The following is a 12,442-nucleotide window of genomic DNA, read 5'->3' as shown; positions in this document are numbered from 1 at the left end:
TGAATGTACTAAAAAACATTGAATTTTATTCTTTAAATGGGTGAATTATATGGTATATGAACTATATCTCATTAAAGCTCGTAACTTTGTTAACATTGATGGGAGATGGGTTTGTATCATTTGGGACTGATTTTTGGCTTTTAAGTCCTTGATTCATCAGGAGTTGATTTTTATTTTTTTTTTGGTATGATATAAGGTGGGAATCCAATTTCAACTTCTTCTACATGGCAGATGTTTTTTATCCTCTTCCATTTATTGAATAATCTCTCCTTTCTCCCAGTAATCAGACATGTCACCTCTGTCAAGTACCAATATTTCAAAACTGTGTGGATCTATTGGTTGGTTCTCTGTTTTATTGGTCAGTAAGTTACTCTGCCTAACCCTGGACCTGTAACACACTTCCTAGAACTGGATAAAGAGCACTAATGACCCACACACCCACCCCCTCCCTTAGGCCAGTTGGTGTGAGCGCTCTGTGAAGAAACCAAACGCTGCTGCCACCACCACCAGCAGCACCAACAAACACTTGAAGCTGCCGCCTTGTGCAGTATCTTCAGGGGAGAGCCAGGCTTCAGTTAGAGCAAGAAGATGAAGAAAATGTTGAGATAAAATAATTGAGTTTTTACTGATGATGTACTGTGAATTCCAGGGAATTTAGTGGTAGAGAATTGAAGGGGGTGGAAGATAGTGACAGAGAGAGTGGATGTATAGTTAACTTCTGAGGATTAGAACATGGAAGATTAGGGGGAACCTGATGATTAGGAGCTTTTGGTGGTGACTAAGATGAATAAGGGATAAAAGTCACAGAGAGATTATTCCTGCTGGGTTCAAGATTTTGGTGGTGAGGCTGAATGCTGAGGATTAGGGAGGGAAGGGTATCTGCTGTTGCCATGGATGCACCGAGCTGGTCACCTCTTGATCCTTTTCTGGGGAGGGGCAAATTTACTGTGAACTCAGGGCTTCCCCTTGAGCCCTATTGATGTGAGTTTACAGGTAAGGAAGCCTGTGTAACTAAAGAATACACTTCCTTAATTCCAGGGCCCAGGGGCCCACTTCTGAACCCTGTCAGGAAAGGGCTGGCCTTATTCCACAGTGCTGTCTTTTATCCCTGGCTTTTAAAATACTTCAGTGTTCTAGAGTTTCACTATGATATATGTAGGTAATTTTTTGCTTGGTACCTTTATTCTTGCGTAGAATTAATTGGATACCCAGAATCCTGAAGATTAGTAACTTTCCATTCATTTTAAAATTCTGAGAACTTCTCATCCATTTTCTCTTAAAATATTACCTGTTCCTCATCTTCTCTATTTTCTCCTTCTGGGAATCCCATTTGATATGTGTGGTACCTTCTCATTCTGTATCTAACTCATAGTTTCCATACCTTTGAATCTGTGCTGCATGCTGGGTAATTTCTTCAGTTCTGTCTTTCAGTTCATTAATCTTTTCTTTACCTCTGCTGTGTAACTTGGTTGACTTTATAATTTCAGTTATGTTTTTCATTTCTGGAACTTTTTTTTCTTCCCCAAATCTGTCTCATACCTTTGATAATCTTTTAATTTCTTTTGTTTTTTTAAATGTGCTGATTTTATATTCTGTTTCTGTTAATTCCAAAATCTATAGTCCTTATAGGTCTGACTTATTTGGTTTTCAGCTTACTCTGGTTCATATTGAATTTTGATTGTGATCTAATTGTTCTTGGATCTTTCTTTACCTATGGGAATTCTCAGAGGCCTGAGTCAAAAAAATACTTCTTTTAGAGAGTACTTGCCAGGTACCTAAGGGCACTTCCAATCCTGGACCTATTGAAACCAAATTTTTGGATTAGGGTGTTTGGGGCCACACAAATAGTGTGAATTCTAGCCACAAACTCATGGATTTGTGGACTTGTGGTTATAAATTCTCTGGGGGGAAAATGTGTTTTTACTTCCCTTGTTCTGCCCATGGCCAAAGCCCAAACAGGCATGTATCCCTTCTAAATTGTTGGAGGAGGAGCAGCATCTACTAAAGGATCCTGGCTTCATGGTAGTGGTCTCTGGGACCTGCCATCATGATCGGGCTCCAAACTTTGCCTCCTGCCTCCTTGGCTAACAGCCCATTAAAACCCAAGATCCATGCTAGACCAGAGCAGATTAGTGCATGTCCCCAACGAAAATTCCCTACTTCTGAGCTAGTATAACATTTCTGTTTGAGCTTTCTTATTTTGACTAAATTCCAAAAAATTGCCTTCATTTCCTTACGTCTTACCCATTCATTAAAGTTTTCATTTTTCTGCCTTGTCTATAAACATTATGTATAAAAAATAACAATAGATCTTCTTTGCCACAAATTAAAGAGCAGAATAGTTTCATCAGACTTGGCCAGAATTTTACTTTAGTATTAAGGACAGCTTGCTATTACGTACATTGTGATCACAAACTACTTGAAAGGCAAAGGAAACATACAAATAAGGTACAGACAAATACAGGAAACAATAACTCCCTAATGAAGCCCAAATGTCTTGTATTTGAAGTCAGCTTTTTAAGAACATTTGATTCTAAGAAGCAGGGACAGGTTGATTCACAGTAAGATGAATATACTTGCAAATGGAAGACATCATTCTACAGGAGAGTAAAAGGAGATTCAGAAGAGGTTAGAGAATGATAAGCTCAAATTCAAGGCGAATACAAAACAGTTGCTACCCACTGAAACAGCTTTTAGACAAAGAACAACAACAAAAAGCATTAACATTTCTTCATTTAGTACATACTTTGAGAGTGTCTCCTATGAATACCTCATTGACCATTTTAGGAGAAAGAGAATTAAATGCTATATGAGAAGCCATTCCCAGTCTGAGTAGCTTACCTATACTACCCTTTTATCCTTATTATATTTATTATAGCTGTCTGTATTGTTTCCATATAGTAGATATAACGGTATTCTAACAATATTAAGTACATACAAGGAGCATTTGTTGGCTCTGAATTTTGCTATTTACTGTTATTCCCAAGGCTAGTTGTTATTTTACTTTTTAATTTCATGAACTGTTGCTCCCTGTCTGTAAGGTTGGGAACAAATTTGACTCATGTATCCTTTCAGTTGCACTTCCATTCATTCAGCAGACATTTATTCAGCATGTGCTGTGTACTTGGCCCTCCACTAGCCATAGGGTTACCTTTGTGGGGGAAAAAAAGCAAGCCGTGGCCTCTACTGTCATGGAGTCTGCAACCTAGTAAGGGTGATAACCATTAATAATAGTTAAAAAAAATAATCACACAAACATAAAATTGCAGCTGTGATAAATAGTGCAGAATAAAAGAATATGGTACTGTAAGAGTTTAGGAGAGAGGGATTTACAGAAGTTCGAATTATGAACCAAAGTCTGAACAATGTTCTAAACAAATCTTGAACCAAGTTCGAAACACTTAAAATCTTCATCTTTAAAAACTACAAAGATTGATAGTTTTGCTATCTGATATGCTTTAAGGATAAGTAAATGTCTCCTTCCCTCTCCCCACACCATTGGGGAAAACTGACTAGTTTGAAAGGGTGCCTTTGATGTCAGTGTTCCTCAGGGCATAGTTACACACAGAGTGAATTCCAAGTTGGGAGTTCAGTTGGCGATGGTAGGTAGTTACATTTTAAAGGGTACTTTTGGGATTGAGTGTTAACATGGTCTCATTTAAACATACAACATACATAAATAAAGACTGAGCCGTAAGTGTTCGTAAGTATTCTCAATGGATCCTAAGTTCTCACATACATAAAAAAGTGCCAGTTTCAGCCTATATCAGAAATCTTAAAACATGTATTTTGTTTTTATAAACAAAACCAGCCATAGTACCTAGTTGAGTTATTTTAAGTTATTCATGTCCTGTCCCTTGAAGACTTTTCAAAATTTCAAATGAGCAAGTTCAGAAGAAATGTATATTCTTACTTTAGTGGATTTTGAAAGGATATTTAAAAGAATTTTTGTGTGTATGCAAACTGCCAAAATAAGTCTGAATGAATTGCGCTTAAGTTATTATTGTTATAATTCAGTCATCTGTGCTCATGGTTGGTTTTAAAAGAATTTTTCACCCCTTATTTGTAGGGTTATTGATGTTATTTTTAACTAATTCAGCAGTCCTTGCCTATATGCTTAAATTGTTAAAAAACAAACGCACAAAACTAGACATTTATAATGAAGTTGTTTTTCAGTCACGTAGTGGCTGCTCTCAAATGAAGCTAAAAGTGTCTGAAGAATGTTCTTGTGCATATGCCAGGAAGCTTCTGGAATGGGCATATTTTTAAGAATTTAGAACATAAACAGCTGTGATCCGTGGCAGGAGATTTAAATGACCTCATGATGACAGCAAGAACAAAGCATTTTTAAGTTATCATGGTGGTGTGTTAATTCATTGCAATGTGTTTGTCATTCTACTATTTTGGTGTATTAAGTGAGAGCCAGGCAAAAAATTACAGACTGTATTTAACTGAAGATACTATTTCTTTATTGTTGTAAACAAACTAAATACCAGAAAAATATTTCCCAAGAAGGATATTTCATGAATTATTTAGAGCCATAGGTCCTAAAAAAAAAAAATGCATGAACCACTTTGGGATAAAGGCCATTTATTTAGATCCTAAAGTTTTGATTCATTTTCTGTTGGAGAGACTATGTTCCAAACATGAAAGATCAAACAGTTGGCTTGAAATAAGAATTCCTCCTTCAAGACAGATCAATTAAGTGCTTATTAAGTACTTACTATGTGTCTGGCACTATGCTAAATATTATGCAATACAAAAGAAGGTGACTTCAGCTGCCTTTGTTCTAGTTGGAAAAAAAGGCATATTCAGTTGAAACTTCTAAACTAAAAAAAGACATTATTATAATCAAGTACCAAACAAAAATAATACATAATTTATGTGATACAAATAATGAAGTAGCCCTTCTCTTCAGAAATGACTTCTAATGCTTAAAGAACAAGAAAGGGAGAATTGTTTCCAATCACCTGTCCTGAAACAGATCTATATCACCTTTTGGTTCCCTCAGAAACAACCTATGGTATCTTGAACTAATGGTGACTGAAGTTTGACTCAGTATCTTTTTCCTACTGTAACTGAGCATGACCCTATGGGGCCTTCCTAAGACAGACCCCTCCCCCATGTCCTCTGCTTTAGCTCCTCTCTGAAGTACGCAGATAACAGTATATAATGCACATTTCCTGAGTTGTTTTACAGATGTTAAAACCCCCACCAAATGGAAGAAATTAACTATTTGATGACCATGAGCACATAGCCCCCAGACCTACTCGTGCCTAAGGATTGATAATGTTAATGCCTATGACAGTACCCCGTTACCTCACCATCAACCAATCAGAGAATTGTACACGAGCTGATCACATACCCTGGGATTCCTCTCGCTCACCTTGCCTTTAAAAATGCTTTGCTGAAACCCATTGGGGAGTTCAGGCTTTTTGAGCATTAGCTACCCTGGACTCCTTGTTTGGCACCTGCAATAAATGCTGCACCTTCCTTCACAAAAAAATGAAGGAAGGGAAGGGAAGGGGAAGGGAGGAAAAAGGGAAGGAAAGAAATGACTTCTAATCATTGTCTAGGACAGTGGTTCTCAACTAGGGGTGATTTTGCTCCCTAGAGGACATTTGGCAATTCTGGAGAGATTTTTTTATTTTCATAACTGGGGGCTACTGGCAGCTAGTGTGGAGAGGCCAGATATATTGCTTAACATTCTGTAATGCACAGTCCTTCACAACAAAGAATTATCTGGTCCAAAATGACAGTTGTACTGAAATGAGAAACCCTGGTGTAGAACCTACAAATGTCAGTGATAAGTTTTGAAATAGTGGGAAATGGACTCCCGTCTTCTCCTAGACCTCTGTTGCCCTGGTAATGCTGTTTGCCTGAGGCCATTTGGATCCTTACATAGAAATGAGCATTGAGGATTTATAAACTTTTGAACATTGTATGCAAGTTTTTCCAGTACAGTGTTTGAGAGAGAGATTCCATAGGTTTTTGGGTTTTTTTTTTTACATTTTATTATTATTACTTTTTAAATTATTTATTTATTCATTTGGCTGCACTGGGTCTTAGCTGCAGCATGCGGGATCTAGTTCCCTGACCAGGGATCAAACCCTGGCCCCCCGCATTGGGAGCGTGGGGTCTTAACCACTGGACCACCAGGGAAGTCCCAGAGATTCCATAGTTTTTATCAAATTCTAAAGGTATCCATATTCCCCAAAAATGTCAAGACCCAGTCACGTGTGGAGTAGTTCATAGAGATTGAGACACATTAAACTAATGTTCTAGTCACCTAAAAGAAACAGTAACACCTTTCTTAGCATTATGCCGAGATAGAAGTAGAGTTTAAGTTTCAAGGATTAAAATTAACCAGAGAATACATTTTGGCGGGGGGAAAAAACACTCTAAATATATTACTTAATTTAGTATTTTGGAGTAATAAAATCTTTCTTAATATATGAGGAAATTAGAATGCCTTAAGGATTATTATTTAAACATCATATTTAATAACACAATACTGTGCATTTAGAATTTGAGACTGGACTGTGTGCTGACCCAGAGGCATAATATATAAATTGTTTTATTTTGCTGTTCGAACTCAACTTGTTTTGTCAGGATTTGCTTCTTTCTCCCAATTGAGGATCCAAGTTTACATTTCCTAAGGTGCTGTGTATCTGTTGATTCAGTCAGAGATCTGGACATGTTTTATACAGTTCACATTTCTCCTGAAAACTGTTTAGTAAAGTGATTGTGTTTTTCTTATAAGAAACGTTTTTGAATTGAGAGTTGTGTTTCTGATTTGGCATCCCGTAAATAAGAGAGTATCCCATAAATCAGGCATGCCAGCAGTATGTCATGAAAACAAATCTACATAACCTTGAGTATGCATATACCTTAATACTTTTTTAACTTACAGAAATTTAGAGATTAAGTCTTGGCTTAAGAGCCAAAGAGGGGACCTTATAGATCATCTGTTCCAGCTGTTTCTGCTATTCTTTGGGGCTCAGGACCCAAAGCACCACTTTTAGCTGTTTTGTATATTTGGACTTCTACCAAATATTTTCTTTTAGGAGAAAAAAGGTGTATGCGGGAGGAGGGATTTGCATGCTTCTGATCCAGACTAACCTCATTTTGCAGATAAGGAACCTGAGGCCCAAAACTTTAGATTTTATTCGTGGGCTATACGTTTCTTTATTTTATATCAAACCAGCATTTCACATGTATCTGGTAATAGTATAGAGGACAGTTAGGAGTTAAAATTGTAGCTGTATGGCTTCCTAGTTGTGTGTTCTTAGGCAAGTTGCTGAACGTTCTCAGTCTCAGTATACTCATCTGGGGAAAGGGGAATTATTATATCCTTAGGATGGTTTTCACTTTCTTAGAATTTAGAATGTATCTGGAAAGATAATCTGGGTTGACCTTGTCTCTAGATTCATTCCATTAATTTTTTAATGGATTTTGTGTCCTCTAAATGTTAAAACTCCCTCTCCCCAAACCCAACCATGACCTCCCCAAAACACTACAGAGTAAAACAAACATCCGTATTATCAAAGGGGATAACACAGTGGTCACGTTTCCTTTACTTTGACAGTAATGAGGTCTTCATGAACTGATAGATGAGCCTTGGGGCCTTTTCTTTCTTCTCACCCCACTCTAGTTGTTTCATAAGCCACCTAGACACATGAATCAGGAACTGCAGAATATAATGAACAAGGACCTTGAGAGATAACTACAAGATAGAATAACATCATTGAAAGAACTTAAACATACAAGGTGGAATCTGAACTTGATACTCCTTTTGATCTTAAAGTTGTGGATTCACAGAGTGAGTTCTTGAGGAGAAATTACAGGAATTCTTTCTTCCTGGGGCATTTCAACAGGGATTGCCTTACTAATCAATTTTTGTTAGTCACTTGTAGTTTCCAGGGAATACAGTCTTTTACTTGGGCAAAGAAGCAAGTAGAAATAATTATGTTAAAGACCACTTACCTTTTGTTACCCAAGATTAATTAGTAGTCATATCCTGAGAAGATTTTGTTCCAGAATTTTTCTTAGTGTCTCAAGCAATTCAATTAAGTACAGAGAAGTGAATTTTGAGCTTAAATAAAGGAGTTTTCTTTAGTAGCTTGACCATATATTTATTTGCTGAGTTGGTTTGTTCATTTCAGTTTGGTTAGGTTTATTGTCATTTGTTGTTGGGAAATAGCTTTGATATAGATTGATACTACATTACTCTGAGACATTGTAGTGTTGCATTTTATCTTGTTACTCTAGTAAATACATGTAAATTAACCTTTTTGGTAAATTGCATTTTTCAGTGAATGAAGCTTTTAAACTAACTTATCTGTGTTTTCTCTTAGGCCTTAAAGAAAGTGCAGAAGAGATGGTCAAAAACAAATTGGAAGGAAAGGATAAACTGACCCCATGGGAACAATTTTTAGAGAAGAAGAAAGAGAAAAAAAGACTGAAAAAGAAACAAAAGGTATCAGTGATAATCATGACTGAATAATTCCGAATAATTATTGAGCAGCCACTAAGTATCAGAAGGTACCAGGTGCTTGGCATCTAGTATCTCATAATGTGACCACTCACTGCAGTGGGTGAAGTGTTTTCTGCAAGGCTGCATAATGATACACGAAGCCTGTATCATTTAACCTAACTGCCTTGCTCTAATATTTTACATTTATGTGCTACCTAAATAAATGCATAGTTTAGTCGATTTCTAGATGTAAGACAGTTTGATTCTATTCTGTGTTTTTGAGGAAGAGAGGTACATACAGACATTTTTACTTGAGGATGTATACATAGAGAAATTTTCAACATGAATGAAATTTTTTCTTTGTATTTCCGTTTCTCAAGCTGCGTTTTTCACTTTTCAGTATTATTTTATTGTATAGATCTTTTAACATCATATTGTCATTAGATTCCTTTATCAGAGATATTTTCTCTGTGCTAATATGTTGTCTGTGAAAAATCTGATTTGACTCCTATCATTCAGGGATAACATCTTTCCAGAGTTAGAGTCCTTAGTAATAGCAGAGACCACTTAGGGTTTTTGCCAATAAGAGTACTCTATCTTGTCAACGAAATGCAGCATTCTAGCAATGCATTTATTGTCTTAAGATGGTATCACTAATCACAGAATTTTACAACTTTTAGGAATCTTAAATGATTAGTTTTCGTCCAACCCTGACGTTTTATAGTTGTAGAAAATTAAGTGATTCGTCTGAGGATACACAGCTTGTTAATGGCCAAGCTGAGACCAGAAACCAGATCTCTTGCTCCAGTGCTCTTGCTACTGTATTGTGTTGTTTCTCTCCGTATGATGTAAGCTTGTGCTTTTGGTACAAGAGCTGCAATATTGAAAGAGGGCTACAAAATTGAATGATGCAATGGAGTGAGTTTTGAACTCCTGTTATACTCAGTGTTTTTGGAAATGGATAGTAAAATGAGGAAATGAGGTAAGAGCCCTGCCCCCATTGATATGCTGCCTCTCTCAGGCAGTAAAATATCTTTTAAGTGGAATAATTCCACAAGTTATTAAGCCATCAGTTTATTGGAAGACTTACAAATGAGTCTTTATGGGGTCAATAAAGTAGTCATTCTTTTCTGAGATCTTTAGCAGCTATTGTCTTTGATTTTCATTTGGTGCTTTGAGATTATCTTCTGCTTTAACGCTTTCCCTTCATTGGGCTTAGACTGGACTCATTTTATCAATAATATCAAAAATACATCAGTTGAGTGCCCAGTTTGTTCTAGACTCAGCTCTATACTGGACTTGGTGATTCCAGCAGATCTCTTCCACCTCCCCAGGTTCTTCACATATAGAAGAGTTTCAAGAATTCAAGTTAAAAATACTTTTTCCCCTTTTCCTCTTCGTGACTTCAATTTGATATTGAGAAATTATTACTAAAGAAATGAATATGTTTATACGCCATAGTTGATATACTATAATTTAGATCTAAAAAACAGTTTAAAAAATGTGAATAAATATGTGGTTAGCTATATAAGTATTTCATAATCTTTGTTAGAAACATCATATTACTGATGAATTGGTTATAATAGTTTGGTGAAAAAGTTCTTAGAAGCCCTTGTTCTTAAAAGGATAGTAATATCAAAATGAATATTTTTTAGAGCTTGGTGGGTCTTCTTCAGCATGTAGGATGATGTTTAGCAATGTGCATTCTAAATGTTTTTGTTGAAACGACTCATGTTTTAGATTCCTGGGGATAAACTCAATCTGGTTAGTCTGATCTCAGTTTGCATATGTTCTGTGTATTTTATAGACTTGATTTTTAAAATTTAAATATACTAATTTAGTAAACTGTTCAGATTTGATTAGGGAAAATGTAACCAACAGATGTGCTTAAAAATAGCACAAAAGTTTTCATGAGTGGATTATAGATAAAACAAGGTAATTGTTGAAGTTGGGTGATGAGAACGGTAAGTTCATTATCATTTTCTTTAAATAACCAGCAGATGAATTGCTTTAATGATTTAAAAGATAACCCACAATGCAGTACTTCAAGCTATTGATAATCACTGCCATTTCTTAGTTTCGTGAGAGATGAGGCAGGCCACCTCTCTTCACTGATCACCCATCTCAAAGTATTCTTCTCCTTGAATGTCTGTATTTTATTTTTGTCTCTTTGGCACTTCCTATCTTGAATTACTATTACTATTACTATATATATGTCTGTTTATGTGTCTATAACTTCTTTTAATAGATTGTAAAATTTTTGAAGACAAAAACCATGTATCTGATAACTCATTTCTCTCAAAAGCCCTACATAGTTCCTGCATTTACTAAGTATTCCATAAGTATTTGTTGAACAAACAAAAGAGTTACTCAGGAGTTATTTTATAAACTGATCCATTTAAAAAACTATTTTAATTTTAAATTGAACTGCTTGATTTAAAAGAAGTATGGTTTTTCTTTTTTCTTTTTTTTTTTTGGTTTTTCTTGACGCTTGTATATTTTGGTCCTTATAATAAACTGTATGTATTTTTATATTCAACTTTAAGGCTCTTGCTGAAGAGGCCAGTGAAGATGAAGTTCCCTCTGATGTTGATATGAATGACCCATACTTTGCCGAAGAAGCTAAAAAAATAGGTAAGCCAGCCCATATTTGTAGTTTTCACTTGGAATCTAAAGTCCGCCTGTGTGTGCCTATTCACACATACTCTTTTTCCTTCTGATAAACACTTTGTTTCACTAAAAAAATAAAAAAATAAAAAATAAAATTCCTAGAATTTGTATAGCTCCCTAGTGGCTTATAAGCAAGTTTGTCCTATGGAATGTAACCATTGATCGGATCAGGAGGGGTCAGCATGCCCCCTGTACATACAAGAAATAATTTCATTATAGGAAACTTTGGGTAATATTAATTTAACAGTTTACTGGAGATTGCCTTTCTGGGAAATATCCTTATAGACAGATTGACTATAAAAGGATGAGGAAAAAAAGGAAGTCATATTTTTGAGTGCCTTCACTGCTTTATTATAACACATCCATTCTACGTCTCTCTTTGCACAGACTATGAAGAATTGAAAGCATGGAATAAATTTGTTTATATATTTGTGGATATGTGTATGATTTTTTTTAATTTTTACATGATTTACATGTGTGAAACAGGGTTTCATTCATAGTATGAAAGCTTTTCGGCTCAAATAGACAAAAGCATCTATGTTTCATTTTATCCCCTTTTCATTTATTCTGCTTCATTATGAGATTCATTGTAGCTGAAAGCCAGCTTCCTCCCCTTTTTCCTTGAATCCCTAAACTATCAGGTATCTGATTTCCTATATCCAGGGAGCTTTGTTTCCATTGCGCATGCACCAGTCATTCTTTCCTGAATGCTTTCATTCTTACCTTTTTGGTATGTATAAATTGTGTGTGTGTATAAAAGTGTGTGGTAAGGTTCAGGCCATACTTGGACAAGTCAGTGCAGGACCACTGTAAGCATTTTCCATTTGTTCTCATGCATTTTGCTTCCCCCTGCTCTGCATACCACACACATGAACCCCAAAGGCTTGTTGCTGGAGCAACTCCAAGCTGGCATTGTAAAGAGAAGGATTTTATGAAGTTTCCCTGCTTCTTGTCCCTTGTGACTAGTGGGCCAGAATAGTTCTCAGCAGGAAAGTCAAAATTGCTCAAAATTATTTCTTGGTTGTTATAGCCTTTTATCACTGACATTCTATTGATGAAAAGGAGATCAAGATGAATAAAGTCTATTATAGGATGTGAGATTCTTAGGAATTGGAAAGGGAAATGGAAACTTAGCATATTCTGCTTTTTATCATACCTGAGCAGTCATTTCTAGAAGATGATGGATTTTAGCCTTATCCTCCGATTTCAGGAAACCAAGTTTATAACAGAGAAATGCGAAGCATTATAGTTTCCTTGTTCTCATTCCAAAGTGCTTCATTTGGCATGTGAAATCTG

At 35.9% G+C, this 12,442-nt stretch overlaps 1 protein-coding gene across 2 annotated transcripts in view; it reads left to right on the top strand.

Annotated features, from left to right (window-relative positions):
- ESF1 (ESF1 nucleolar pre-rRNA processing protein homolog) overlaps positions 1-12,442 on the top strand; it is a 59,033-nt gene that overhangs the window by 35,098 nt on the left and 11,493 nt on the right. For both annotated transcript variants that reach the window (XM_079899096.1, XM_079899097.1), the window contains exons 10-11: positions 8,358-8,479; positions 11,023-11,110. In XM_079899096.1, the coding sequence (XP_079755222.1) occupies positions 8,358-8,479; positions 11,023-11,110 (210 nt within the window). The remainder of the gene's footprint in view (positions 1-8,357; positions 8,480-11,022; positions 11,111-12,442) is intronic.

Source organism: Stenella coeruleoalba (genome assembly GCF_951394435.1).
Source record: "Stenella coeruleoalba genome assembly, chromosome: 15".
In the NCBI taxonomy this organism is placed as follows: domain Eukaryota; kingdom Metazoa; phylum Chordata; class Mammalia; order Artiodactyla; family Delphinidae; genus Stenella; species Stenella coeruleoalba.
Note: the sequence above shows the minus strand (reverse complement) of the source record. Positions and strands in the feature narration are given on the sequence as shown.